Source organism: Sphaeramia orbicularis, chromosome 1 (assembly GCF_902148855.1).
Source record: "Sphaeramia orbicularis chromosome 1, fSphaOr1.1, whole genome shotgun sequence".
Lineage (NCBI taxonomy): Eukaryota > Metazoa > Chordata > Actinopteri > Kurtiformes > Apogonidae > Sphaeramia > Sphaeramia orbicularis.
The window spans coordinates 23,741,175-23,768,722 of NC_043957.1; the positions used below are offsets into that span (position 1 = coordinate 23,741,175).

The 27,548-nt window shown below is 37.1% G+C and overlaps 1 protein-coding gene and 1 long non-coding RNA gene across 2 annotated transcripts in view; both read left to right on the forward strand.

Annotated features, from left to right (window-relative positions):
- The window catches only part of LOC115417278 (uncharacterized), a 25,489-nt gene extending 22,600 nt beyond the window's left edge, over window positions 1-2,889 (forward strand). The window contains exons 2-3 of the long non-coding RNA XR_003935102.1: window positions 1,333-1,339; window positions 2,878-2,889. This is a non-coding gene — a long non-coding RNA (uncharacterized LOC115417278). The remainder of the gene's footprint in view (window positions 1-1,332; window positions 1,340-2,877) is intronic.
- A 17,703-nt stretch (window positions 2,890-20,592) lies between these two features.
- Window positions 20,593-27,000, forward strand: npy2r (neuropeptide Y receptor Y2). The gene is made up of 2 exons (XM_030131084.1): window positions 20,593-20,736; window positions 25,514-27,000. Exons 1-2 carry the CDS (start codon window positions 20,692-20,694, stop codon window positions 26,645-26,647), a joined length of 1,179 nt encoding a protein of 392 aa, XP_029986944.1. The 5' UTR covers window positions 20,593-20,691; the 3' UTR covers window positions 26,648-27,000.
- The last annotated feature ends 548 nt before the right edge of the window (window positions 27,001-27,548 follow it).

Consider the following 27,548-nt stretch of genomic DNA (forward strand, 5'->3'; position numbering starts at 1 on the left):
AGGCCAAGGGAAGGATTCCTGTACACAACTGAGCAACCAGGGACCTTTGGTTCCCGGTCCAGTTTGCGCTGACATAATATATGTGTATGTATATATGTGTTTTTCAGTTAAATGAATGTCCGCAGCTTCGGTATAGCCAGGATTCCATTCCCCTTTTTTTCATCAAAAGCAGACATTAGATTAACTCTGATCTTGTTAATGCTACATGAAAGGTTGTTGTGGAACATATATTGAAGCTGTGCTTCTGCAAAGGCAGCCCTGACCTCTGCCACCCAAGGGGACCTTGTCCTTCTCCAGCCAAATACTTTTTTGGTTATTCAATCATCTGGCATATGAATAATTCGATTCCATATTCTAAACAATGTTTGCAATGACAGTTGTTTCTGTGAAACATCAGATTCTTACACTAAAACGTGCATGCATTATCCCTCCTGTAAAATAAGGGTAAGTAAATGACAGAATAGAATAGAATAGAATAGAATAGAATAGAATAGAATAGAATAGGTCTTTATTGTCACTATTACAGGAACAATTACAGGAAAGGGGTGAGAGCTAATAAGCTATGCTTCTTCTCACTCCTTTTCGAATATGACTCTTTTTCTTTTTTTGTGTGTATTATTATTTTTTGCTTCCTTGAATTTTCATTTCTATAGTATGTTGTGCAAATAAGTCAATTAGTAACAATCTGGAAGCTTGTACTATTTCCATATATGTAAATAAACAAAACAAAACAAGACAAAACAAAACAAAACAATGAAAATCAGTTTTGCAGCTCTGTTTCTGTTTAGCAGCAGATTATTAAAGTGCAAAAAGAAAGACTATATATAAAAATATCACACACAATTATACTGAAAATATATACTGAAAAATACTGATAATATACAAAACTACAAAGAAAAACAAAAATATACAAAAGGCTAACTCTATACCACAGATAGAACCAATATATACAACATATGAAGAATATATACAAGGTAAACAGCAGATCTTTCCTGTCTTCTAAAGGCTGAAAGGGTGTCTGAGAAGATGCTGGAACTTTTTGTACAGTCTCTGAGCGTCTGTTCTCTACTGTCAGTGATGCAGTTTGACGAACATAAACCAGGACTTCACAGGTTCATCAATATGCATCTTGAGAATCATATCATGTTCACATGTCATCCAGCATCAAATACATCTCAAGTCTCAAGCTTGTGTGGTGTTGATGAATAAATAAATAAAGCAAGTCCAGCTACTGATGAAAGGAACGAGTCAAGTCATACAAACCTCTAATGATCCATTCCAGCCTCCCACATGAACAACAATGTCAAACAGCGCTTCGAAACTAAAATATAGATCTATAGTTGTAAACCAGGGGTGTCTCTCCTTTTAATTCAGGGGGCATATACAGCCAAATATGATCTCAAGTGGATCAGTAAAATAATAAAATGAGCTATAAATAATGTCAACTCCACACTTTTCTCTTTGTTTTAGAAAGGAAAAAAGAATGAAACTGTTTACATCTACAATATATCCTTAAAAATGGGAACAACATGAACAACCATGAACAACCTGAAATATTGTGAAACTGAAAAATGTTAATTATGTGCATTACAACTTACAGATCACAGTGGACCTATAAAGGTACAAAACTTTTAGTAACAGGCAGAATATTCATAAAATTACACTTATTTTTCTTAAGAACATTCAGGTTGTTCATGGTGTTTTAGATTATTCACATTTAATTGTGAAAGAATAGTTTTGTAAATGTAAACATTTTCATTAGAGATGGGAATTGATAAGAATTTAAAGATTCTGATTTCATGATTGATTTTGATTATCAGTCCGATTCCTTATCGATTTTCATTGGGTGAGGGAATAAAAGAGTACAAACAGGTTTGTTTGCATTAACTGTCTTTTATATTTACATCTCTGCACAGAAAATATAACATATACATTATACAAAAACAATAATAACCGATGAGGCCCGGTTCCAGATAGGCATATATGAGGTGGCAATCAGGAATGTTACGGGGGCACATGCTGGTGACAGAAGCAGCAAAAGGGGGGGGGGGGGGGGGGGGGGGGGGGGGGGGGGGGGGGGGGGGTGACAGGTTTAGCATTAGAGGACAGGTTAGAAATGGCAGGTATCAGTGACTCTTCCAGAGACGAGGAAAGAACAACACACATCACATTTCACAAGAAAGATGTTAGCCTTTATGAGATTAAACATTTTTACACATTTGTTTTTGTCTTTTTGCAGATTGTAGAGCATGAATCATCACATTTACTGCATATTTCTTTTTATTATCGTTCTTCTGCTGTGTATTATGTGACCTTCCGAATCAGGGATCAAATTGAAGGAGATTCACCGTCCAAATGTGTGAAAATCAAAAAGGTTTTAAGCAGAGAAAAGATAAAAATGAGTCCTGTATGTGTGTAGGCATTGAATCAATCTGCTTCGGATATTGTCAAAACGAATAAAACATCAAACATCCGTCTCCATTTCTTTGATTTGCTTTTTGAATTGATGCCAAAAGTAAAAAGGAAGGCCATCATAAAGTTATTCCAACTGAGCGGTCGACGTGACAACAAGGCAAACTCCGTCCTCCGCTGAAAACTCTTACCAAGAGAAGCAATTATTGAGTCTATTATTAAGGCAAAAGGAGAACTCTCATAATCCACAGATGAAAGTCCTCGTCCTTAATTGTCATACATCTAACAGGTGTCAAGGAACTGTCAAATTCCTGTGAGAGAAATATGAAAAGCAGTCACCCTGATTGAATGCCTCTGCCTTTGACACACAAGTAAAGACTGTTTCATAAAGGATAATTACTTTGCTATTGCACTGAAGGACTTACCTTGCAGAGGAGTAGTATGCATTGATGTAATGATATGAAGTCCACAGCTGATGGGTGCAACGACCCGGCTAAGATTTAACTGTGAGCAGAACTCAAATCCCTTGGAAAGTACAATCTGTAGCTGTTCACATTATCAGGATAGTGAACAATCTCATCTTACCTTTGAACTTACTTTGAATTTGGTATTTTCAATGCATCATCATTCCCATCATTGAGATCTCTGTGCTCCAAAGTAGAAGAACGTAAATTAAAGCAGCTGCAACTCGCAATTTAACGGACAAATTCTCATTTTGACAAAATCTCATTTTAATGTTACTAGAATAGAATAAGTTTATTGTCATTGTACAATGGCCGTACAACGAAACTGGGTAGAGCTTACCCTCTTCAGTGCCACAAAATAAAATAATGAATAACAATAAATAAGACATTTAATAAAATCAAAACATCCAATAAACTCAAACATCTAATAAAAACAAACATCTAGGAAAAACGAACATCCAATAAAATCAGCCACTAAAAACTATAATGTTTTATAGCTTGCAGTTAAGTTCATGTTATCGTCAGTGTCTCTGTTCTAGCAGGATGGTACTAGAGAGTCAGAAAAAAAATAAATAAAAAGTGTTATTCTTCACCATCTTCTATTCTTCCTATCTTTAGATTTATGATGAGGTGTGTTGAAATATTTTACTTCCTTTTGTTCCAACAAAAACCTCCTCCACAAAACACTCTCCTACTAATTTATTTTAGGAAATCAGTTTACTTATTACATCACTGTTATATATTTTACTCTGACCCAAAAAAAAAACAAAACAAAAAAAAAACAGTCCTATGACCCGGTTTCAGTTCCCAACTTTACTTTGGAAAAGGCAGGCTTGAAGAACACTGTGAGAAATGTTTCCTGAGATTTTATCACTAGAGTAAAGTAGGACTTGTTTTAAGTGTAAACAAGGTTATAATACTCAGCATTCATAAGGGTCATCACATGAGGAAGTGGGCCTCAATGGGCTCTGCAGCTAAATCTAATAATTAGTTTCATCACCACATTCTGCTGATTATTTATTTGATGAATTTATGCATCGTTAAAAAGACGTAAAACGACAAAAAGCCTGATTCTCCTGTTTTCTCAGAGCCCATAGTGATTTACTACACCATGTGCAAGTGAAGCAGGGTTTTCGATTTGACAGTTATTTAACTCAGCAGGTATGACTGAATGGATATCTACAAGTGATTAGACTTTGGTAGATCAAGCTTAAGATGTAATGAAACAGTGTGCAGCAAAATGTCTTGAAGAGATGACTGTTTTCCTCCATGCAGAGTTTTCATAGAAAATTTGTGACGAATTTCATTTAAACTAGTGTGTGATCTATACTGAGGCTTTCAGGGCAGCACTGGTTTCTTGCTTATTCATGGTCATAAAAGACATATTAAAAATGTGGAATGTCAGTACCTGATGGCACAATAAGGCACTTGATTTATTATTATTGTTATTGCTACTGAAAAGAATATGAATGACATTAAGAGAACAGTCGCTGCTGCTGACTATCCTCAAACACCACTACTGTGAAGAGTAGGAGAGAGATACTTGTACACTTTTACATATTTATTACTTATGAGTTGACTAAGCAATGAAGAAAAGCTACTGACTTATAAATGTGATATCTGGAGTTCGTGACCAGACAAAAAACATGCAATTTCATTTGTGGCTTTGAAATAAAAATAAAATCACCATTTTATCCTTTAATTTCTGTTACTGGAGGCATGGCCAGAAGAATCATGTACATTTATAAAGCACCTGATTTAGTGTCTACGTATCACTTATTAATAAAATATATGAATATCAACCTTTAAACAACTGCCACTGATCAAAAGCATCTACTGATCTAAAATGTTTTACCGTAATAACTCTTCAACCATGAATCCTATCAATACATGTAAATAATTGGTGTAAAATGCAGTTTGTCATCTTTTCATGGTCATCAGACATGACTCATTTGGACGTTCAGAGACTCCGTAGTGAATGTGGAAACACTATCATCTTCTACAGCATTGATTCATCAGCAAAACCCATGAAGTTTGACAAGTGACAGTGGCTGTCAGTCAGTTTTCACCGTTTTGATGTAACACTATACCTGAAAATAACTGATGTTAAATGACAAATGCTGAAGATAAAGTAAAATATAACTATAAATCTGTTAGGAAAGATTAAATGTAGAGAAAACTTAATTTGGAAGTCACCCCAAAAATAGTTTTAAGTGTTTAAGGTTTAAGAATAAGAAGGAAATAAAGAATGAAAAGTTTGCTCTTCTTTGTTTTAATCCATGTATTAAAATGAGTCATAGTCATAGAGATGGTAAGAACAGCGTGTTGATGTTTTTTTGAGAGATTCAAAGGTCAGTCAATAAAAGCTGGATTTCACACATAAAAAGTGATGAACATCTAGTAACAGTTTTAAAAGAGAATAGCAAAGAGAACTGCAGTCATTCCATCAGATGCATTCACTGTCCTCACATCATGTGTTCACGCCGTTCTTTCAAATACTCACATATCACAAACAGACCGTGTTAAAGACATGTTCTGTCAACTCATGTTAAAATGACAGTCATACAATTTACTTTGGGCAAACAGACACAGATGCTTCCGTAGAAGAAGGTTGAGGATGGATATGGAGGAAAAAAAAAAGTGTGTGTGTTCTTAATGTTCACTGTGAGGTTTGGTGGAGAATGCAGGACCCAAATTCTTCACAGGTTTTTTGGGTGCAGAGATTAGCAGACTACACTACCAGTCAAAAGTTTGGACTCACCTGGTTTTTCTTTATTTTCATGACTATTTACATTGTAGATTCTCACTGGAGGCATCAAAATTATGAATGAACACTAACGGAATTATGTAGTTAAAAAAAGTGTGACATAACTCAAAGCATGTTTTATATTTTAGATTCTTCAAAATAGCCACATTTTGCTTTTATTACTGTTTTGCACATTCTTGTAATTCTCTCGATGAGCTTCATGAGGTAGTCACCTGAAATGTTTTCAAAAAGTCTTGAAGGAGTTCCCAGTGATGCTGAGCACTTATTGGCCATCTGTGGTCCATCTCATGCCATTTAAATGAGAAGGTGAGTCCAAACTTTTGACTGGTGGTGTATATTTGCAAAACAGTTCATTTACAAACAGGCAGGCAACAGCAGGGATAATCTAAGTGTTTGATGACTTGCTGGAGGTTGAGTGCACAGCCTGAACTTAAACCCAAGGTTGAGACATGAATGCTGCCGCTCGGCCAAACGGGCAGGCTGGGACACTGAGACCCTTAACGACAGCTGACGTGGTCTAGGATGATGACTCCTAGCAGAGCAGGTGCTCAAAATCAGGGAAGATTCATGTAGTCAGATCCGCAGGGAAGGCGGATCTCTTACTGAGGCGATGAGGGTAACCAGGACGTAGCTGGTGAACTATGATGCCTGGTTGGGAATCGCCACATCGTCACAGGCAGGCAAAAAGAAGACTCTGGTCATTTCTCAATATGTGTTCTTATCCGTTCTCACATTCTTGTGAAATGTCATGCGTTGTGGCCCAAGTACTGTTCCAATTACAAGTTCACATAAACAAAGAACACATGGAATACACACATGGATGTTGTTCTTGTCAGCTAGCTTAAACCAAGGATGCACTGGTTGGTGACTTGTGTAGACTTGGCTGGGAAATAATTCCCAAGATGCAGTTCATTCCGACCCGGCTGGAGCCGGGCAGTCGTTAGCCCACCAGCTCAACATTTTACCCAGGTGGCTGTGCCCGACTGAACCAACAAAATGTATTACAGTTTTGAAAAATATACAAAGTACAAATGTATTGAATTCAAATTGAGTGACATTGTGGTGATTTGAGGAAAATACGTTAGGGTCAGAAATACAGCAGAGACAGGGAGGAAAGTTCACAAGTATGCAGCCGTTTTAATTACAGATAGACTTGCATTTTTAGGAAGTACGTTCTCTGAGACCGTTCTTACCAAGACCGTACTCTGCGTTCTTTGTATTGACAAATGGCCTATGAAAGCTGATCTCGTGGTCACAGACAGAAAAGCAGGTCAGGTTAGCAGGGCTGAGGTAAGGAGATGTGGTCAAAACAGGCAGGGTCAGAAACAGGAACACAGGCATGAGATAAACGCTGTCAATGGGTGGATGACTGTGGCCCGTCGATATCCTGACCAGCTGATTGGGAACACACGGGTGCAACAGGGGAAGCAGATGTGGTTGATGAGGTGAGGTAAGGTAAGACCAGGCCAGAATGTAGTGGCTTTTCCATTGACCCTCAAATTACTCAAATATAACTGGCGCATAAAAATTTACCTACTGGAAAAACAACATTTTTGCCAAAACTAAAAGTTTTCAAGAGGTGTTTTTTTGGACGCAGCGCAGTTGGTATAATCACTCAAAACTGCAATGGAAAGACCTTTTTCTGCAACTAGAGTCACGTGAATAAAAAAAAAAACAAACAAAAAAAACGGATGTTGACAGACGTTACAACAGGCGAAGAAGAGATTTAAAAGAAACATGGCGGGTATGTGTGGGCACACCAGGAAACCAATCTTTTTTTTTTTTAATTTAGCACAGGATAGAGGTGTAATGTATAATAATAATAATAATGAATATATCTGTAAATCAATAACATATTTACGTTCGTCGTCATATTTAAGGAATGACTTCTCGTGTCATCTCGCGATAATAAAGAAACAAATCATAAGGGAAAAAACAACATTACACACTTCTGTTTTTTCGACATTCAGTAAACATCAGTAAAGTTTTGTGTACATGTCCAATGGAAAAGCGACTTGTGATAAATCCCCATCTACCTTTCTACATTTTAGCCTAAACAGTCATTTCCTGATTTTAAATGAGTTAGTGATGTGCTTAAAACTTAGCAAACCTTAGCCGTGAAACTGTCACAGCCTAAATACTTATACTTACATTCTCATGCCATCAATGATATCTTGAATCTCCAAATTTCTTCCATTACTGCATTACTATTCTATACAAAAGCCCAAGCCTCTGTTGCATTTGCAGGGATTTTAATGACCATACATATTCATGTCTTTGTCTCAGTTCTTCATGTACAACAAAAAAATACAGTAAACATGTGCACAGTATTAAAGTACACACACACACACACACACACACACACAAATCAGAACTTATTGGTTTCTACAGGGTGTCCCATAAGTCTCCATACATAGGAGACATAATACATATGGTTCTAACATGTATTTCTTTCTATTTCTTCTTTATAGTTCTTCAGCAGTGGAGGACACGCATTGAAATGTGTTCTCGACAAAATGGCGGTCATATAGAGCATATTATATAAATAAAAATGGTTTATGTCAAGAAACGTTTATTTTTCCTATGTATGGAGACTTATGGGACACCCTGTTCAGACTACAGTCAGTACAGTATTCAGTAAAATGTCTTTTCACATGATGAGAAGGCAACTCAAGGATAAGAGCTGAATGAAAACAAAATATTAATTCAGTAAATCTCATCTTCTCTGATCAAAAGAGTGAAGGACACATTAATTGCTTCTTTTTTTTTTTAATCTCATGGTTAAAATCTACCTGTGCTCCACAGCACCGGTAATGTGTTTGGGGCACAGGACAAAGTCTCTTTTTCCTTCTTTTCAACTGTTCTTCATCTAAGCAACAGTTCTAATGATTTTATAATCTAAACATTCCAGCTGTTGAATGGTTCCCACACTAATAATAACTCTGACCTTATCTATTGTAATCAGTATGGCTTATGGATTCATTATAATTAATCTCATAATACTACCATGAATCACTGGGAAATCTAAAGAAAATATACTGTCATTCACTGCTGTTATGACATGTTATACATACATTAAACTCCACGGGGCTTAGTCTTGTGATGTGCTGGCTCATTGGATCATGTAACATCCATACAATAAATAAGAAGAACCATACAGACAGGGTAAACAGAACTGAAATACTGTTTTTCTGAACAGCTAATGAACATCAACACTAGAAGAAAGGACAGGGGCTACGCTCGATGTTCTGAAATGCACTAGATGCCAATGAGGCGCGTCGAGACACTTAAAATGAGCGAGTTTACACAGAAAACAATGACTGCGGGTGTTTCCACTTGTGTCATATGCCAGTGATGTGCAATGCCTTTGAATTTTCTGCCATGGAATGTTTAAGGTATAAACCCACTACACGTGGGCTGTTAGGAACAGATGAAGCTGTACAAGAGTGGAGACGGGTTTGTATTGCAGTGTATCCTGAGACGCTTCAGTATATAGTTATGAGTCATGAGTGCTTTACATGTGATCCAGACCTGTTGCACTTTATTTATTTATTTTTTTTAGATATTTTAATTTTTCAACAAAACAAAACATTGTCTGACACAGGACCCTAAAAATTAAAGCACAAGTAAATGGGACACAATTTGAATACCATAAGAGGAAATCACATGAAAAATAAATATTTGTTTTTACCAAGTAAAATTATAGCAGTACAATATCAGTCATAGACAGACATAATCTTTTAATAGCTCCCATTCCTTCATCAGTCACCCAAAGACCGAGTAATACAATTCCATCTTTGTTCAAAAGTGTCCATCTTCAGTTGTAGACTTGCAGTCATTCGTTCCATGGTGTAGACCCTTTTCAGTCTCTGTACCCACTCAGTTATGGTCGGTGGTTTCAGATCTTTCCAGTTGACAGTTATTATTGTCTTAGCGATCAATAAAAGTATCCGTAACATGCGTCTTTGATCTGAACTAAATGTCTCCTTAGGTATAGCTCCCAGTAGGAATATCAGTGGGTCTAATGGAGAGTTCACTTTTAAGATTTTGTCCATTTCCTCCTTGACTCTCTCCCAGAATCCTTGGATTACTGGGCAGTCCCTAAAAATATGTAAATAATCTCCAATATTTCCACAATTTCTCCAGCACAGTTCCACATAAGGTTAGACCTCTCACACTTCAAATGTAATTAAGACCCCTATTCCAAAAAAGTTGAGACATTGTAAAATGTAAATAACAGAATGCAATGATTTCAATGTCTATTTTATTCAGGAAGGGAAAAAAAATAGGTATTTTTGAATTTAATGGCAGCAACGCATCTCAAACAATTTGGGAGAGTCTGTGTTTCCTGCTCCCCAGTTCTTTTAACAACAGTCTATAAATGTCTACAACTGAGAAGATCAGTTACTGGAGTTTTGGGAGAGGAATGCTGTCCCATTTGCTGTCCCTATGAGAAGGAAATCTGTAGTTGCATTGTACCAGTAAAAGATGGCTTTAATAGACTTGTGAACCTCATCACAGATCTATCATTCAGCCGGACACATCGCTTGGTAATGACTTTTGCCTGGTCGATTATCTGTTTGGCTTTGAAGCCTAGACGCTCAGTGCTAAGACAAGGAAGGAAAAAAACAGGCCGAGATGCGGTTTTATCATAGAACACTGAAAATCCCCTAGACTTCCCATAAGACAAATTAATCCATCTTGTAAATGGCAGGACAAGACTGTCAGCTGCTTAAAAACATAGAACTCAGATGGAAGAGAATCCTGATACATATCATTTGAAAACAGCAGCTCGAGGACCTCTGTCTTGAGCACTTCCATGACTCAAATGTTCATGGAAGGCAGTGCACCATCTTCTCGCTGCTTGAAAAAAGTCCCAGAAGAACATGGGATTTAGCAAGGTCAAGAACAAGATGACCTCTACCTGACCCATTCACTAAAGGTTACATCGGCTAAGGCGCCCCAGACAATGCTGTTCCATTCTGGTCTGATATGAGATTCTAGCTGCTCAACAGTCTAGGTCTGCTTTGTTGTATTTTTTAGTTCATGATGTGCCAAATGTTTTCAGCTGGTGAAAGGTTTGGACTGCAGGTAAACCAGCGAAATTATATGAGGCCTTCCCTGAAAAAATATTGTCTTGATGGAGCATGTGTTTCTCTAAAACCTGTCTGTACCTTGTAGGATTGATGGTCTTTCCAGCAGCCCATCAATAGGCACTAATGCTCCCCCATACCATCAGACTACTACTACTACTACTACTACTACTACTACTGCTGCTACTACTACTACTACTACTACTACTACTACTACTACTACTACTACTACTACTACTACTACTACTACTACTACTACTACTACTACTGAGGGGCGGCCGTGGCTCAGGAGATAGAGCAGGTTGTCCAATAACCAAAGGGTTAGGGTTTCAAATTCAGCTCTGTCATGCTGTTGTGTCTCACTCTGGTGTATGAATGTTGGGTGGGGCTGTACATTACCAGTCAAAAGTTTGGACTCACCTGGTTTTTCTTTATTTTCATGACTATGTACATTGTAGATTCTCACTGGAGGCATCAAAATTATGAATGAACACTAATGGAATTATGTAGTTAAAAAAAGTGTGACATAACTCAAAGCATGTTTTATATTTTAGATTCTTCAAAACATTTTGCTTTTATTACTGTTTTGCACATTCTTGTTATTCTCTCGATGAGCGTCATGAGGTAGTCACCTGAAATGTTTTCCAAAAGTCTTGAAGGAGTTCTCAGTGATGCTGAGCTCTTGTTGGCCATCTGTGGTCCATCTCATGCCATTTAAATGAGAAGGTGAGTCCAAACTTTTGACTGGTAGTATAGATGGGAATGTAGGTTGACCAAGACCAGAGTGCGAATGAATAATGGATCCACTGTACGTACGTGATCCACTTTTAGTATGCATTCAGTAGGTGTAGAAAAGAGCTATATAACTCTTATCCATTATTATTACTCTGTAGTGCAGAGGATGCCGCATCTACAGAATTTCACAGTTTGATTTGTCTGACCACTGAAAAAGTTTCTGCTTTGCATCAGTCTGTTATAAATGAGCTTTTGTCCAGAGAAGACTGTTCTTGGATCACATTCACACATGTCATCTTCTGTGCATCATACAGGTGTTCTATTGTGAATAAATTGTGGGTTTGTGAGTTTTACAAATCACTTAATTCTCTTTTTATTTACATTTTACACTGTGTCCCAAGTTTTTTCAAATTGGTGTTGTAGTTTGCTGTACTTTTCAGTAGATCGTTGCACATTTCATTGCTTTATTCTGCTAGTTAAATATGTGGTCTTCATCATATTTATGTGCATATTTTTCTGAAGATATGAGTCTTTTCTGAATAGTCATCTCAAGCTTATCTTCTCTTCCTGTTATTCAGACCTTTGGCACTGATTTCCATGTCTATATCGAAATGAAATCAAAGGCGTAAGATGTGGTATTTGTGCTTTGAAACATCCAGGTATAAAAGTAGCAGGAGGCATTAATCTGTGCTTTGTTGGGAAGCTGAGTAGTGTGCACAGTCCATACCTGAGTCCCAGTGCACATGAAGATAAAAGCAGAATGCCTTATTTGCTATTCAAATGCAAATTTTGTCCCAGTCATGGCTGAAGTTGGATCATGATTACCTCATTTAGATTCATAGGAGACTCTAGTGTCTGTGGAGATGCAGGCTTCGATAAAACACACACACGCACACACACACACACACACACACACACACACACACACACACACACACACACACACACACAAGGACACATCCTTTACAACTTGCATATCCAGATGAGTACAAAAACCTTTCATTTTTTTTTTGCATTGAATAGTCAAACTTAAATCATGTAAACAGACTAAAAGGATTTATGGGGGTATGTCTTCATGGGACTATGTTATTTTGCTGTTCTAAATGTTAACATTCTAACCTAATTTTACAGAATAAATGATAACCTGTTCGCGTTATACAGACTTTAGGTAAATTTTGTTTTAACTGGAGGCACAGGAAGACATTTGTACCAGTGAAAATGAACTCTTAAAATACTTGTACTGAAGTATTTCTAATTTACTCTTCTTCCTAGTTTATACTCCATTATATGTCAGAGGTAGATATTGTACTCTTTACTCAGTACATTTGTCTGAAAAGTTTAATGTTTCAATAGATATGTGATTCATCCGATTTCTCACCAAAAATTTACAAAAAAAAAAAAAAAAAAAAAAAAACTCACAAAAGCAGGCGAGTGTATCCAAACTGTGGTGTGATGGAAAAGAACAAGGACAAGTGGGTGGTCCTGGATATGACAAAATGTTTTCAAGGGCACAAGATAACATGTGATAACTTTTTCCACATTTCCACTAAAAAAAAAGTTGGTTTTATTAAAAAGAAAGGACTTTTTACCATTTTTCTATTACAAATTTCTATGGCTCAGTTTTGACCTTGTAACACCACAGATGGCACTATAGTTAATGTTAAATAATAATCATAATTAAAAAAAAAAAAAAATGCAAGCAATTATTTGATAGGTGTGCTCCAAAATCAGTCTATTCGACTCATACAGTATACTTACCCATTGTGTTCAACATAGGAAATATAATTAGTGAATTTAAACAGTTTTAATTTACTTACTTTTACTTCTTAATACTTTAAGACAGAGCTGTCAAACTCATTTTTGTTCAGGGGTCAGATTCAGCTAGATTTGATCTGAAGTGGGCTGAACCAGTAAAATAATAACATAATAATATATAAATAATGTCAACTCCAAATTTTTCTCTACTTTTTAGAGCAAAAAAAGTAAATTTACATTATGAAAAGGTTTACATCTACTGTACAAACTATCCTTCTCAAAAGATGTGAATAGCATGAACAAACTGAAAAAATAAGTGTAATTTTAACAATAGGTATTAGGTCTCAGTTTATCATTTACACATGTACATTATAACATACAGATCACAGTGGATCTACAAATACACAAAACATTTCGTAACAGGCAGAATATTGTTAAAATTCCACTTACGTCTCTTAAGATATTTCAGGTTGTTCATATTTGTTCAGGTTATTCACATTTTTTGCAAAATTATACTTTGCTTTAGTGTAAATATATGAAAATATTTACATTTACAAAGAGAAACATTTGGAGTTGTCATTATTTATATGTTATCATGATAGTATTTTACTGGTTCTGTCCACTTGAGATTGAATTTGTCTGAATGTGGAACCTGAACTAAAAGGATTGTTAATGTCTTAGTGTAATTTTTACCTTGCACAAATTCATCCCAAGGGCTAGACTGGACACTTTAGTGGGCCAGATTTGGCCCCTGGGCCGCGTGTTTGACACCTGTGCTTTAAGATGAAAGGACAATGGGGCCAAAAAAAAGTAAAGCAGGGTTTACATGAATATGAATGCATACTAAGGTATTTATGATGTGAAAAACAATACTGGATGATTACTATTGTTTTTGAGTATTTTGAGCGGCATTAATTCATGGGTCAAATTTGACCCATGAAATTTGACCCACTAACACTAAAGATATGGGAAGCTTTCTAACACATTACAAGGGCTAATCTTGTGAGGAGGCCTCAGATTTATTATTGTCATTGTATTGTGGTGTAATAAAACTGGACATAAAGTAGATCAAACTGGATCCACATCCATTAGAAACAACAAGCAACACGCTGCCACAACACTGTTGTGTCACTATTAATAATTAATAACAACAACATGCTGGGCTGTTTAACAGGACTTTGCGAATCCCTGCCCTAAACAATAAACTGGACTGGACCCGGCCTCTGCTAAGGACTTTTTATGACTCTGTGGTAGCCCCTGCTATCCTGTGCATATTATAATATTATAACATAATTACTTATTTCTTATGGAGGTACATCTGAGCGTCTCCCATGAGAGTCCGAATGATTTCTTCCTATAGATGAACACAGAGAACCTACTTATGTGGGAGTAGAGTGGACTGTCTGGACAGCATCGCATTGTTTGTCTATTATTTCTTTGTATTTGCTTCAGAATTAATAGACTGGCAGCGGTCTGCATCTTTAAGAACACATGACATTTGTTCAATAATTGATTTAATAAAATGCATGATTAAGTATCCCAGCATAAGCCCTCTGTGTAGCTTAGCATATTAATGTCTTAGTTATTCAGAATGATAAATGTTCCGTCGTTGTCCACAGACACAATATGGAAGCCATGGATGCTGCTGCAGGAAAAGATAAGGTACGCTTCTATAATTTCAGGGAGCTCTCAGCCTATTTACATGGAGAAGATCGATAATCAGTCACTCCTCTGTCCTGTCGTCTTCAGTTAGTGGCACAGTGCATGTTGTTTTTGTGCTGCAAACTCTAATCTATAGGACCTGAGGCAGTGTTTTACCTTCACTCAAGCAGACAACAAAATAACAATTCAATTACGAGTTTGGTGTTGTGCTGCATTTTAATGCAAAAGATGTGAATCTTAATTTGTTTAAGGAATGTTCACCAAATGATTCTGATTAATCATTATTAATTATTCCAAGCAATAGAATGGAAATGCAACAAAGGTAAACTGATAACATTGTTTCTTGTTTGTCTCCAAAAGCATCTAAATAAAAATATGATCAGTGGTAGAATACGAGGGGCGACTGAGAAGTTTTGAGCCTAACATGGAAAGGATTAAGATATGGAGACCAAATTTGGTCCATGAAATCTTTCACATATCTTAATCCTATTTACTAAATTTCTTGGTCATAGCAATCTTTTTCCCTGTTTTACAGGTCCCTGAACTTTCTGTATCAAGTGTTTCCTGAAAGATGGACAAACTTCAGTATTGGCACTGGCACTCTGTGAGGCAAACCCATCCAATTTCTTGGACCGATTTGTGACTATGGATGAGACTTGGGTCCATCACTATCAGCCTGAGACCAAGGAGCAGTCAAAACAATGGAAACATCCCATGTCACCAACCCCAAAGAAGGCAAAGGTCGTACCTTCTGTTGGCAAGGTCATGGCCTCTGTTTTCTGGGATGCACAAGGAGTGCTACTGGTGGACTACCTCCAGAAGGGTTGTACTATCAATGGACAAAACTACTCTGACCTACTGAAGCACCTACGCAAGAACATCAAGAAAAAGAGGCCAGGAATGATCACAAAAGGGGTCTTGTTTCACCAGGACAATGCTCCAGTGCATTCATCACAGGTTGTAATGGCAACCATTCGGGACTGTGGCTTCCAACTTGTTCCGCACCTACCATATTCACCAGACCTAGCCCCGTCAGACTTCCACCTCTTCCCAAATCTCAAAAAGCATTTGGCTGGACAACACTACACCACTGATGAGGAGGTCATTGATGCCGTCAACTCCAACCTGGAGGACCAACCAAAGGACTTCTACTGCAGCGGCATCGAGGCACTCCGTCACTGCCGGCGGAAGTGTGTGGACTCACAAGGGGACTACGTTGAAAGATAGGGCAATAAAGTACTTCTACCTCCTACCATCTCTTGGAAGCTCAAAACTTTTCAGTCGCCCCTTGTATATCAAACAAATAAAATATATCAAGATAATTACTGTAGGTTTATGTTTGAGATCAAATAAGAGAGAACCGAAGCCCTGAGTATTGGAGATACCTACATGTGAGATTTTAAATAATCCTCAAATATTTTAATAACCGATTAATCAGTTTATTCATTTTCTAAGAAAAAGCCAACATTTTCTTAGCCTCAAGGTTTTCTAATGTTAATATATTGTGAGTATTTTGTGGCTCAAAGAAGACGTGTGAGGATGGGTGATTCTGGGATACAGATATTTGTTAATATTTCACAGACCAAGCAGATTACTTGACAATGGATAAATTATTGGAGCTCTGATTTAAAACTTCAGGAGCCAAAATGAGGAGAAAAAGGCAAATCAAAAGATTAAATACAATAATGATTCTGGGCAAAACTTTAACCATATGCAAATATTGCTCTGGCTATCTTCATGTACAATAGCTAAAAAGATGTTGGCGGTTAGGTGGCAACCACCGCACTCACTATCTGTGCGTCATTGGATTTATTTTTTAATACAGATGTTACCTCTGGAGCTCTCTGTTGCCAAGATGAATGGAGCAGGCCAGGATGGGCTCAAAGCTAGGAAGGAGGCACTTGATGTAACTCGAGCTATGATTTAACTCTTTATTATTATTTTGTATTTTTATGTATTTATTTGAAATATCCAGCACGTCATGAAATTTAGAGAAAGATCTGGGGGGTTGGTTAGGGTTAAGGGGCAATAAAATATGCAGGCGTTCTGTGTTATTTTTCTGTTATTGTTTTAGGTATGACTGCCAATTGTAATGATGCACTTATGTATGTCTATATATGTGTACATGTGTTTATATGTATATATATTATTTATTTATTTATTTTTGTGAGTTATATCTTGGTTAATGTCTTGGCATGTGTATGTGTGTATGTTTAAATTTCTTGTCTGCAGTGACAGATATTTAACGATTTGCACCTCCTTCCCCAATAAAAACAAACAACAACACAAATTAAATACAAGGTAAATAGACTTGATTTTATTTCCTGCTTATATGGAAAAGTGAAGCTACTGTTTTAGGATTGAGTGTGCAGACAATTCTCGATTTTCTGTTTTTTATGTTCTTCCTCTCCTCGATGTTAAATTGTGATCTGTTGCGCAATCTTGAAGGACGTCTCATTTCTCTAAAATGGAGAAAGAGAAGAGGCTGACTGAAGAGCTATGGTTTATTGCTTGGTGGAAATGTTGTCTTTAGATGGAAATAAAGTCTTTTCTGTGATTGGGCCCATGACATGTAAAGAAAAATAGGACCAATGTCCCTGTATCTCACCAGCATGTTCTATCAAGAATCAATACCAACTTGAATTTGTCAGGTTGTCAGGTTCTGTTCTACGTTAGAGTCCTGTGGTCTTGATGCAGGAGATCAATCTCAGTCTCAAACTTTCACTGGAGGAGAACTCAACTAATTAAATGAAAGTTCATATGTGACATGTGATTGTTGAGATCTAGACATTGGTGATCTTGAGTTTTACCCTTTGAGGTCACTCAAGGTCAAAGGTCATGGACCCAAATGAAAGTCCATATATGACTTCCTATCAGCGGTCAGTAGTAACTATATTTATATCTGTATCCATTTCCATGTTATAAACCATCCAACTATGGACCATAATAAATAAAGGCGAATTTGTAATATTTCAAAAAATTCGTCAAAAATTCAAAAATCAACATTTCTCAAAAGTGTTAACAATCTTTGTAGACATCGCCCCAAGGAAGGTACATATAAAATTTGAAATTAATCCGACCAGTAGTTTCGTCAGAGAAGATGTTTGAAGAAATTGCTAACAAGGACGACAAAAAAGATGTAAACCTACCGCTGTAAACCTGTGGCTGTTTTAAAAGTGCAGTTCAATAATTTCAGCATTATAAGAAACAGTTTACAATGCCATGTAGGTGATTCTTTTGTTAAACTGCCATTCACCTTTCCAGGTCTTATGATATATAGTTTCTGTAAGTCTGTATGTTCTCCTGCGTCTTCTACACCGTGACATTTTAGCCTCTCTATTCTCTTCACATTCCCCATTGTTTTTCCTCAAATCTTTTAATTTCACCACCTATTACCATCATTACTGTTTGATGACAAGGATTTGCCTTGAAAGTTGCTGTTAATAATTTTGTTTCCACCAGCAACACTCTAACATCTAATGAAATTAAAGAGGACATTGATGTTCTGGACAGTATTGTGTACATGTAATTGTGTACTGATGAGAGATTATTAGATTATTGCACAACACTAGAAAAAAAGGTATTGACCCGACCAACAAGTCTCACCTGCATTTAACTAAGCAAATAGTTCAGGTCCTTCCATTGAATCCAAACTGATGTTTTTTGTTTTGTTTTGTTTTTTTCGGCACTATTTATAAATGAATGAATGAATGAATGAATAAATAAATGTAATTACAGAATTTTTTCTTTGCTGATGATAGACATTTTCCAAGATGACAACACAAGAATTCATCTGGATCAGAGAGTTAAGAGTGGCTCAGGGTGCATCATCATTTTCCACTTTTACACAGAGAGAAAAAAGGTGAGATGGTGATCCCACCTTATTTCCACCACTGACTGATTTTCCACAGCCAAGCCAAAGGAGTAACAGAGGTGAAACAGGCTGGACTTCTACACAGCAGACCTGTGTTCCGGAATCAAAGGGGCGATGACGCAGTGCAGAATATAGTGTGACAAATAATTTACACATTGGAATGCTGCTAGCCTCTCCAGTCTTTCACCGTTCCACAAACGTTAGCATGGATAGAGTCCTCTGCCCAAAGTGACAACAGTTTGCTGATCTCGGCGTCTCCCCAGTTTGATATCTTTCTGGTCGGGTTGTTTACTGTACACAGCCCATGATCATTTTTATATCCCCCTGCACGGGGGTCACACATGAAATATGTCATCAAAACATCACACCTTGGTTGTGGAACGAGAGGTTTTCCTTTTATGTAGCATTCTGGAATCATGATTCCACCTTTATCATGGCTCCATGGCTTACTACCTCCAGAGGCATTACAGAGCCATGACAGAGGTGGGACCATTTCATTTACACAGATGTTGTTCCGGAATAAAGGCGAACTATTCCCATAACAGAAATGCTGTGGAAAAGGGGCTAACAAGATGTGTTGGAGAATATTTCACACAGCGATCCAACTCTCCATCATCAACACAAGATCTTGGCACAAAATTAATCCAACTATGAATGCAAATGAATGATGTGCCATTTATTTTTTAGAACACACAGGAGTAAAACAAACAGACTCAAGCACAGCTTTTACCCATAAGCTGACTGACCCCCCCCCCCCCCCCCCCCCAAAGGACAGTGTAATACTCACCCTACCTCAATAATGCAATAGTGTAACATTTAATTTGAATATTATTTTATTTCCAAATCATTATTTTTGTTTATTATTTTGACGTTTGTTTATGTTGTAATTTACATATCATTTCATTAATTATTTAGTCAGTTTATATTATATATTCTTTTATTATGTTTCTTCTTGCCTTTTCTTACTATTTTGGTTCCTGCCTATTGTTTGTGGTAAGACCTGTTTTGGCGTGACACGAGAGTTGTCCGTGATGGAGCGCGAGCAGTGTATGTTGTCCTGAGCTGTTGACAATAAAGCTGGCTGAAACTGTCCTGCCGTTTGGTGATTATTATCACGGAAGATAGCAAAACATCAACACCAAGAATACCACTGTAACCCGCCTTACCCACAGCCCCGGTGAGACAAGCACTATTTCAGGGTTACAATAGTAAAGTGCAATAATCACAACCCATGCACTTTGATTTTAATTTTACCTTGTACATATATCCTTATATGTTGTATATACTTAATTTTATCACTAGTATAGATTTGATTTTTATATTTTAGTATTTCTTTATAGTTTTTGTATATTGTCAATATTTTTCAGTATATATTTTCAGTATAATATGTGATATTTGTATACCGTCTTTTTGCTGCTAAAGAAGTTGCTCCTGTAACAGTAGGAATAAAAATTCATTCTATTCTTTTCTATTCTATCCATTGTGACATTGCATAAGCATTGTGTAAATGCGTCATGTAATTCAAGCTGACGGCAATGCACCGTGCTGTTTAGTTGTGTAAGTCGCCTATTTTGTTGATTTAATTCATTTAAATCGACATCTAATTAAATTTTTCCCAAATTTGGGGTTCGCCGATAATGCTCCATCCTTATTTATTGTTTGGCACTAACATTTTCTTCCAACATCTGTGAACATGGACAGAAATGAAGCGCGCACCATCAGTCCGTGCGTTTCCTGCTCAAACTCAGTGGAACAGTGGCACAGCTGAGGTTGCGCGTCCTTATGCCGAATGAAGTGCGCACGGCGTTGCATTACGCGCGTCACCGCTGTGCGAACGTTGCAGATAATTCCCTGAGTGTGAGCCCCGACGTTTCAAAGATTTATATAGTTGTGGTTACTTGGATACAACGGGAAGCAGAACTGTTTTAGATGCTGAGATGGCACATTTCTGACAAACCTGTTCTGCAGATACAGGTGAGTGGGTCTTTGTTTAAAAGCCTGTTGAGTTAGAGTCAGTCTGGTTCCCTTTTGTCGGAATATGACAACATTCGGACTCTTTCTACTGTGTCATGCTTTCATCCTCAATAGCTATAATTTCTGTAAGAAATTATTATTATCAGCCATTAAGCCTGATGAGCACACTACCTATATGGAACTTCTTTACAATTTTTTCTCTATGTGTATTATTCAAAACTTCAGGTTTATTTATTAACCCTTTCATGCATAGGTCACTCCAGTGGACAGTTATTCTCCAGCTGTTCTCTTGTATATTAATGGTTTTTGTTGTTTTAGTTCCATATCAGCCAACACAGTGGACACTGATACACCATCCCATACACTGTAATTCAGATCATTACTGTAACTGTGCTGTTCTTGATAAACCTGATCTGCAGTAACATGTTTGAGTGTAAATCAGTTGTTATTTGTAAGACAAGAAAGTTTTTTTTCTCATATTATCTCCATGAAGTGAGTAATTACTAGCATTAGAATATGTTAAAATGTGAGAAGACATCAGATTAGCAGCATTAAAAATGTTTTATTTCATTGTTTTCATATCACTTTCTGATATTGGGTTTTAAACACATGTTTCTTTACTTCAAAAATTAAATGCATGGATATTTTTGTAGCTCCATAGAAAAAAAAACTTGATCGTATTGTTTTTTTTTTCATACCTAAGGAGGAATAAAACACTGACGAAAAAAATCTTGACTAAGGTTCTCACAATTCATGCATGAAAGGGTTAAAGACAAGACTCATTCTATTATCCATAAAGTTTTATTTATTTATTTCATTTTTTCAAAGCAAAGCCTATAAAGAATATGTGAAAGACTTTGGATATCAGCCTATACATTTAATTATCAGTTCTCACATCAGGAAGAATCGTTTGTCCTGAGTTTATGGGACAGATTTAGTTTTTAGTTTTGACTTGAAGACACCAATGAATCAGAAAAATCAGCATCAGTATGGACAGAGTCTTGGTTGTATGCCCTCTCATCCTTGGAGTAGCTTATGTGTCCCCTGAATGCATCATCTGCTCTATCCAAAGAAAGTATTGTTAAAACTAATATACAAATGCATTACAATATAATTTTTTTTTTTTTTTTTTTTTTTATTGCTTAAGCACTAAATGATCCTTGAGCCGGTTTCTCAGCATTTGTAACCTAGTACTTGAAGATTTTAGTTTAGCCACATTCTTTTTACAAAACTGTACAAACTGTGTATATGGCTCCTGGTTATTTAACATGTATTAATATCTTATAAGGTGGTAGTAAGGCCCATACTGAGTGTTAAAATCATAAATACAGAAAGGACTTTAACACAGCATATCAGCATATTATTATAATGTCATATATAATAATGTATTATCTGTTAGACTTTATTTAATTTGGTAATATATAAGGATTTCTGACATTCAGTAGCCTACGTTCAGGAAAATGGTAATTCAGTCCTAGTAATGCAAATAACAGTGCTAATTTTTGCATGTTAAAGGTGAATAAACTAAACCTTTATGCACTTTTTTTTTTTTTTTACATTGGTTCATCTTAGATCTGTGTGACCACAATGGTGTGAATAAAGTTGAAATAATACTAGTTTCAGACACATCCCTCTTTTTAATCCTATCAGACACATCAGTCATCACCTTTGATCAGGCACAAAGATTCCACTTCCAGTCCTAGTTAAACTTTATCTATCAGGAATAAATCATATTGTCATGATCATATAATGAGAAGAGGGAAATATATTTTAATAGAACTTGAGCGAAAGTGTGGACGACATACATTTGTGCTTCTTTGTTGTGTAGAGGCACTATTTACATATTACAATGTATTGTAAATTGTTCTTTGTAATGGAGCATCATTGTAACATATTAGTGTTGTATCTAGAGGGTCTAAGGGCCTATAAAGAAAACTTCAACTGGGATTGAGTCGGCATAAAAAGCTTTTTACTGATTTGACATGAAGGCAAACGCTTGAGTGAACTCTTATACCCAATTTCGCCCCTAGGTGTTGCACTTGAACTCAGCAGACTTAATGGGTGTGTACTGAGTCCAGTCCATTAGGTGGTGCTAATGTATCTATAACCTGTTACTAACCACAAACTAATGAGAAGAAGACGCAGGAACGACGGAACATTGGCAAAGTTCTAACAAAATGTGGAAGACTGTGTAAAGCTAAAGCAGCACCTTTATCGGTTTTGTCCTGACTTATAGCTTGTTTTGTTCGCATGTTGAGAGGTGAAGTCACTCTGGTTCTGCACCACGGGACCTCATTTAAGAGCAAAAGTGTAGTAGTGTACAGTCAGTGGTGATGAGTCGGTTTTTGATCCTGTTTGAATTATGCAACATTTACAACATTTATTATTTACACGTTTGTCAGTCAAAAAATAATTTTACAAATCAAGAAAGACACAATTTGTTTTAAAATGTCAAAGTATTAGACTGAAAATACATAAAATAGAAAGAGTATACAAAGCTGCGATAGTGATGTCATCATATTTTCCTCCATGGTTTGTCCCAAGTTGCTTAAGATGTCTCTGTAGCTTTACCACAACCTGACTAATAGTGGATTTTCACCTCTTTTAATACTACCCTCTCAAAGAATGAGGTGAAATATGCTGAACTAACGGCTGTTTTGCTGTTGGTGGCATGTATCATGTGCAGAAAGAGATGCAGTCCACTGAGTAATTCCACCCAAAACTAGATGTTACTTCACAGTCTTCATAACAAACTGACTTTCTTGATATGCAAAATTAAATTTTAAACAGACAAACATCACATGTGTAAATGGTTACACAACTCAAAGGGGATCAAAAGATGATTAACTCTCTGTATTGGTTCACTTTTACTTTTCTAAGAGATTAAAGTTGACACATGTCCTCTCATCATCACCAAAACACATATGGACTTTATAGTAAACAGACACATATACCATGTGTATCTGCACCCTCCCTCTACAGCACAGGTGTCAAACTCTGGTCCTGAAGGGCCGGTATCCTCCATGTTTTAGATGTTCCCCTCTTCCATCACACCTGGTTCAATTAATGATCAGCTCATCATCCAGCTCTGCAGAAGAATGATAACGATGTAATGGCTTCCAGGTGTGATGGAAGAAGGAAACATCTAAAACATGCAGGATACCAGCCCTTGAGGACCGGAGTTTGACACCCCTGCTCTACAGAGATCTCATCATCTTTGTGTTTCTGACTCAGCAGCTAATTATACACAGCTCATTTGTCACTAATGACACTGTTAGTCTATGTATAACCATTTATAATAACATAAAAATATTATGTTAAAAATAGTTCATAAGGCTGTCATGTTACCTGTTACTGATATAAAAAAAACTTAGCTTCATGATGTAACGGGTAGAGCACTCCCTGGTAAGGAAGAGGACAGCAGTTGGGAGTCCCAGGTGAAACTGTTTGTAGCTGATGAGGTGTGGCAAAGTGAGGGAGGAGGCAGCGGCAAAGCAAACCCACACATCAAGTGGCTTTACACTCTTTTTAACTGACACAACCAGATGTGATGGTAAAAGTTCAGTTGGTTTGGGTTGATCAAACTGAACAAAAACAAGCTCCTAAAGTAGATTTGATGACCAAAAGTGGGAACCAACTCTACCTATATAACAATCATAACAACAACAAACCCTGCCCCTTACACGTATTTTACCTTATTTGGGCATTGATCCAGCTCATGTCATCATGTCAGCATACCAATAACCTCTATACATGTACCAAGCTTGAAGTAAATTCAAACAAAATGGATGTTTTCATAGACATTTGAAATTTTGCCCATTATAAGTAAATAGGAGAAAAAAAAACAAAAAAACTTTGACCTACTTTTCCCAAAATGTAATCAGATCTATTCTTGGTCACTGGCAGTTGATAAAACCCAATTTGGTACAAATTCAACCAATAGCTTTGCTGCTAGAGTGTTAACAAAGAAACAAAGAAACAAACCGAGCCAAAAACAATACCCTTTGCCTCCCCTTCAGGGGGCGGGGTAATTATATACTTCACCTGGATATTGGAATCCACAGCATAAGAGAAGAACTACAACTCAGAAGAATATGTGACATAATTGGGATCACATTCCTATAATGTGATGTATTATTAAACACGCTCTACCATTCTGAAGACACAGTGTTATATCATGAATAACACCAATATTAAGAATTAAAAAAAAAAAAAAATCAGCCACAGAACAACTGAGCAATTATCAAGAAGTTTAATGCAACCAGTGGCCCTGAGGATGGAGTAAAGTGTAAGCTTGAACATATTTTGGACTTTACTGACATTGGCAGATTATTTTCTATCATTTTTGTTTTTTATTTTGTGTAACAAATGTATATATGTGCGAGGAATGGTGCATTAATATACCCCCCTTTTGCCTTTTGTTCAAGAGGACTCAGAGTGAACTTTGTGGATAGAAAGAAGGAAACACACACAAGCCTTCTGTACACAAGTATAAATTATGTTATTCAACAGCGGGAACGCTCATGTTGTCTTAGATCTTGACGTGAATGGCACTTTACTCTGTTTTTTATTCCTATTCAGCAGCGTTATCAGACAAAGAGCATATTTTTATTCCACATGATGGTGATGGATTCCAAAAACATATATGATAAATGACAGATATATTGCAGATTCTAAATTATAATTTTACTAAGGACTTTGCACCACATTGTTGAAATAAAATAGAAAATCATTATGTCATTCCAAATACAATAAACTGATGTCCATCTTTTCACAGAGTGATTTATGGAGAATGAAAGCCATGGAGACAACACAACCACTAAACACGACCCCAGTTGAGTGTCAGCTTTACATCAAATCTTCCAACTATTGCTCAAATGCCACTCCAACTATTGATGAAAATGTATTGAGGCTGGAAGACAGCACAAAGCTGGTTGGAGTGCAAGTTATTCTCATCCTTGCGTACAGCGCCATCATATTTTTCGGATTCATCGGGAACTCCTTGGTGATATACGTTGTGTACAAGTTTAAAAACCTTCGGACTGTTACTAATTTCTTCATCGTGAACTTGGCTGTAGCGGACTTGCTGGTCAACACCCTATGTTTGCCTTTCACCCTGGTCTACACGCTCTATGATGAGTGGATGTTCGGTCAGGTGTTGTGCTACATGCTGCCGTGGGCTCAGGGCTTGGCTGTGCACGTGTCCACCATCACAATGAACGTCATCGCCCTGGACCGCCACAGGAGCATCGTCTACCACATGGAGACCAGGATGACCAAAGATATGTGCGCTCTGATCATCACTGTCACGTGGACACTCAGCGCCCTTTTCGCTAGCCCTCTCGGCATCTTCAGAGAGTACGTGACCCTTGACATTTCACCAGACGAGTCCATTCAGGTATGTACAGAGAAATGGCCCGTGAGTGAAAAGAATGCGCGCATCTACAGTATTAGTCTAGTTCTGGTTCAGTATGTCTTACCTCTGGCCATCAACTCTGTCGTCTACATCCGCATCTGGAATAAGCTCAAGAATCGCTTGACCTCTGCAGGCAGGAACGACCGCCATCAGCGCAGGAAGAAGACCACCAAGATGCTGGTGACCATGGTGGTGGTCTTCGCTGTCAGCTGGTTGCCTTTCCATGCCTTCCAGCTGACCGTCGACATTGACAGCAGCATTCTGTACATGAAGGACTTCAAGCTGCTTTTCACTGTGTTCCACATTGTCGCTATGTGCTCGACGTTTGTCAATCCAATCCTGTATGGGTGGATGAACAACAACTACAGGACGGCTTTTATGTCTGTGTGCAGGTGTAGCTGCCCCTACAGTTTGAGAACGAGGCCTCTGAAACACCGACGGATCAAAAAAGAAGAGGAGAGGACCTGTATGGACTGGAAATCAACAAATGTCTAAGCTGCACATTTAAACACATACCGATTACGGTCTGTAAATGTTAAGCCTGAATTTTATGTTGTGTTGTAAATAGATACAAAAGGCCTTTGCCCACTGGAGATGGGACAAAAAAACAAAAAAAAATGCATCAAAACCATTTACACCGGCAGTGACGTCTGCAATAAATGTATAAAAATAATAAAATGTATTAAAGGAAGCCCAATGGAAATACTAATGTTTCCAACATCACCTGAAGCATCATCTGTGGCCTGTGTGATTCAATATTTTTCTGATCTAGTGTCTTGTGTTACTTTGGGTCTATGTCCATTGTCCACATAAAAAGACACATGTAATCCCAAGCAGCCACTGGTGACCTAAAGCATCTACTGCTAATCTAAACTGTTTAATACCTGTTGATCCACTAATCCTATCAATACATGTAAATAATTGGTGTAAAATGCAGTTTGTCATCTTTTCATGGTCATCAGATATGACCCATTTGGATGTTCAGAGGCTCCATAGTTACCGTGGAAATGCCGTCATCTTCTACAACATTGATTCACCAGTAAAACCCATGGAGTTTGATCAGTGACAGTGGATGGAGACACTGGGTTTATGTTCAGTTAATGATAGATTTTACTGAAAAAGTCCCTTTTAATTCTGTTTTCCCTGTTTCTGATCTTATAACCTTTGAATTTATACTGAGCTCTAATGAACATCTACATGATCAGTAAATTAAATATAGGATAATACGTAATTTACACTGAAAAAACTCAAAATAAAGAGGATAACATTAAAATAAATGGTGAAAAATCACTTAAGAAAAGTTAAATATAGAGAAACATTTATTTGGGGACTGCCTCAAAAATAGCACCGGGTCTTTATGGGTTAATTTTACAGAAACTCCTCACCAGTGATGGCT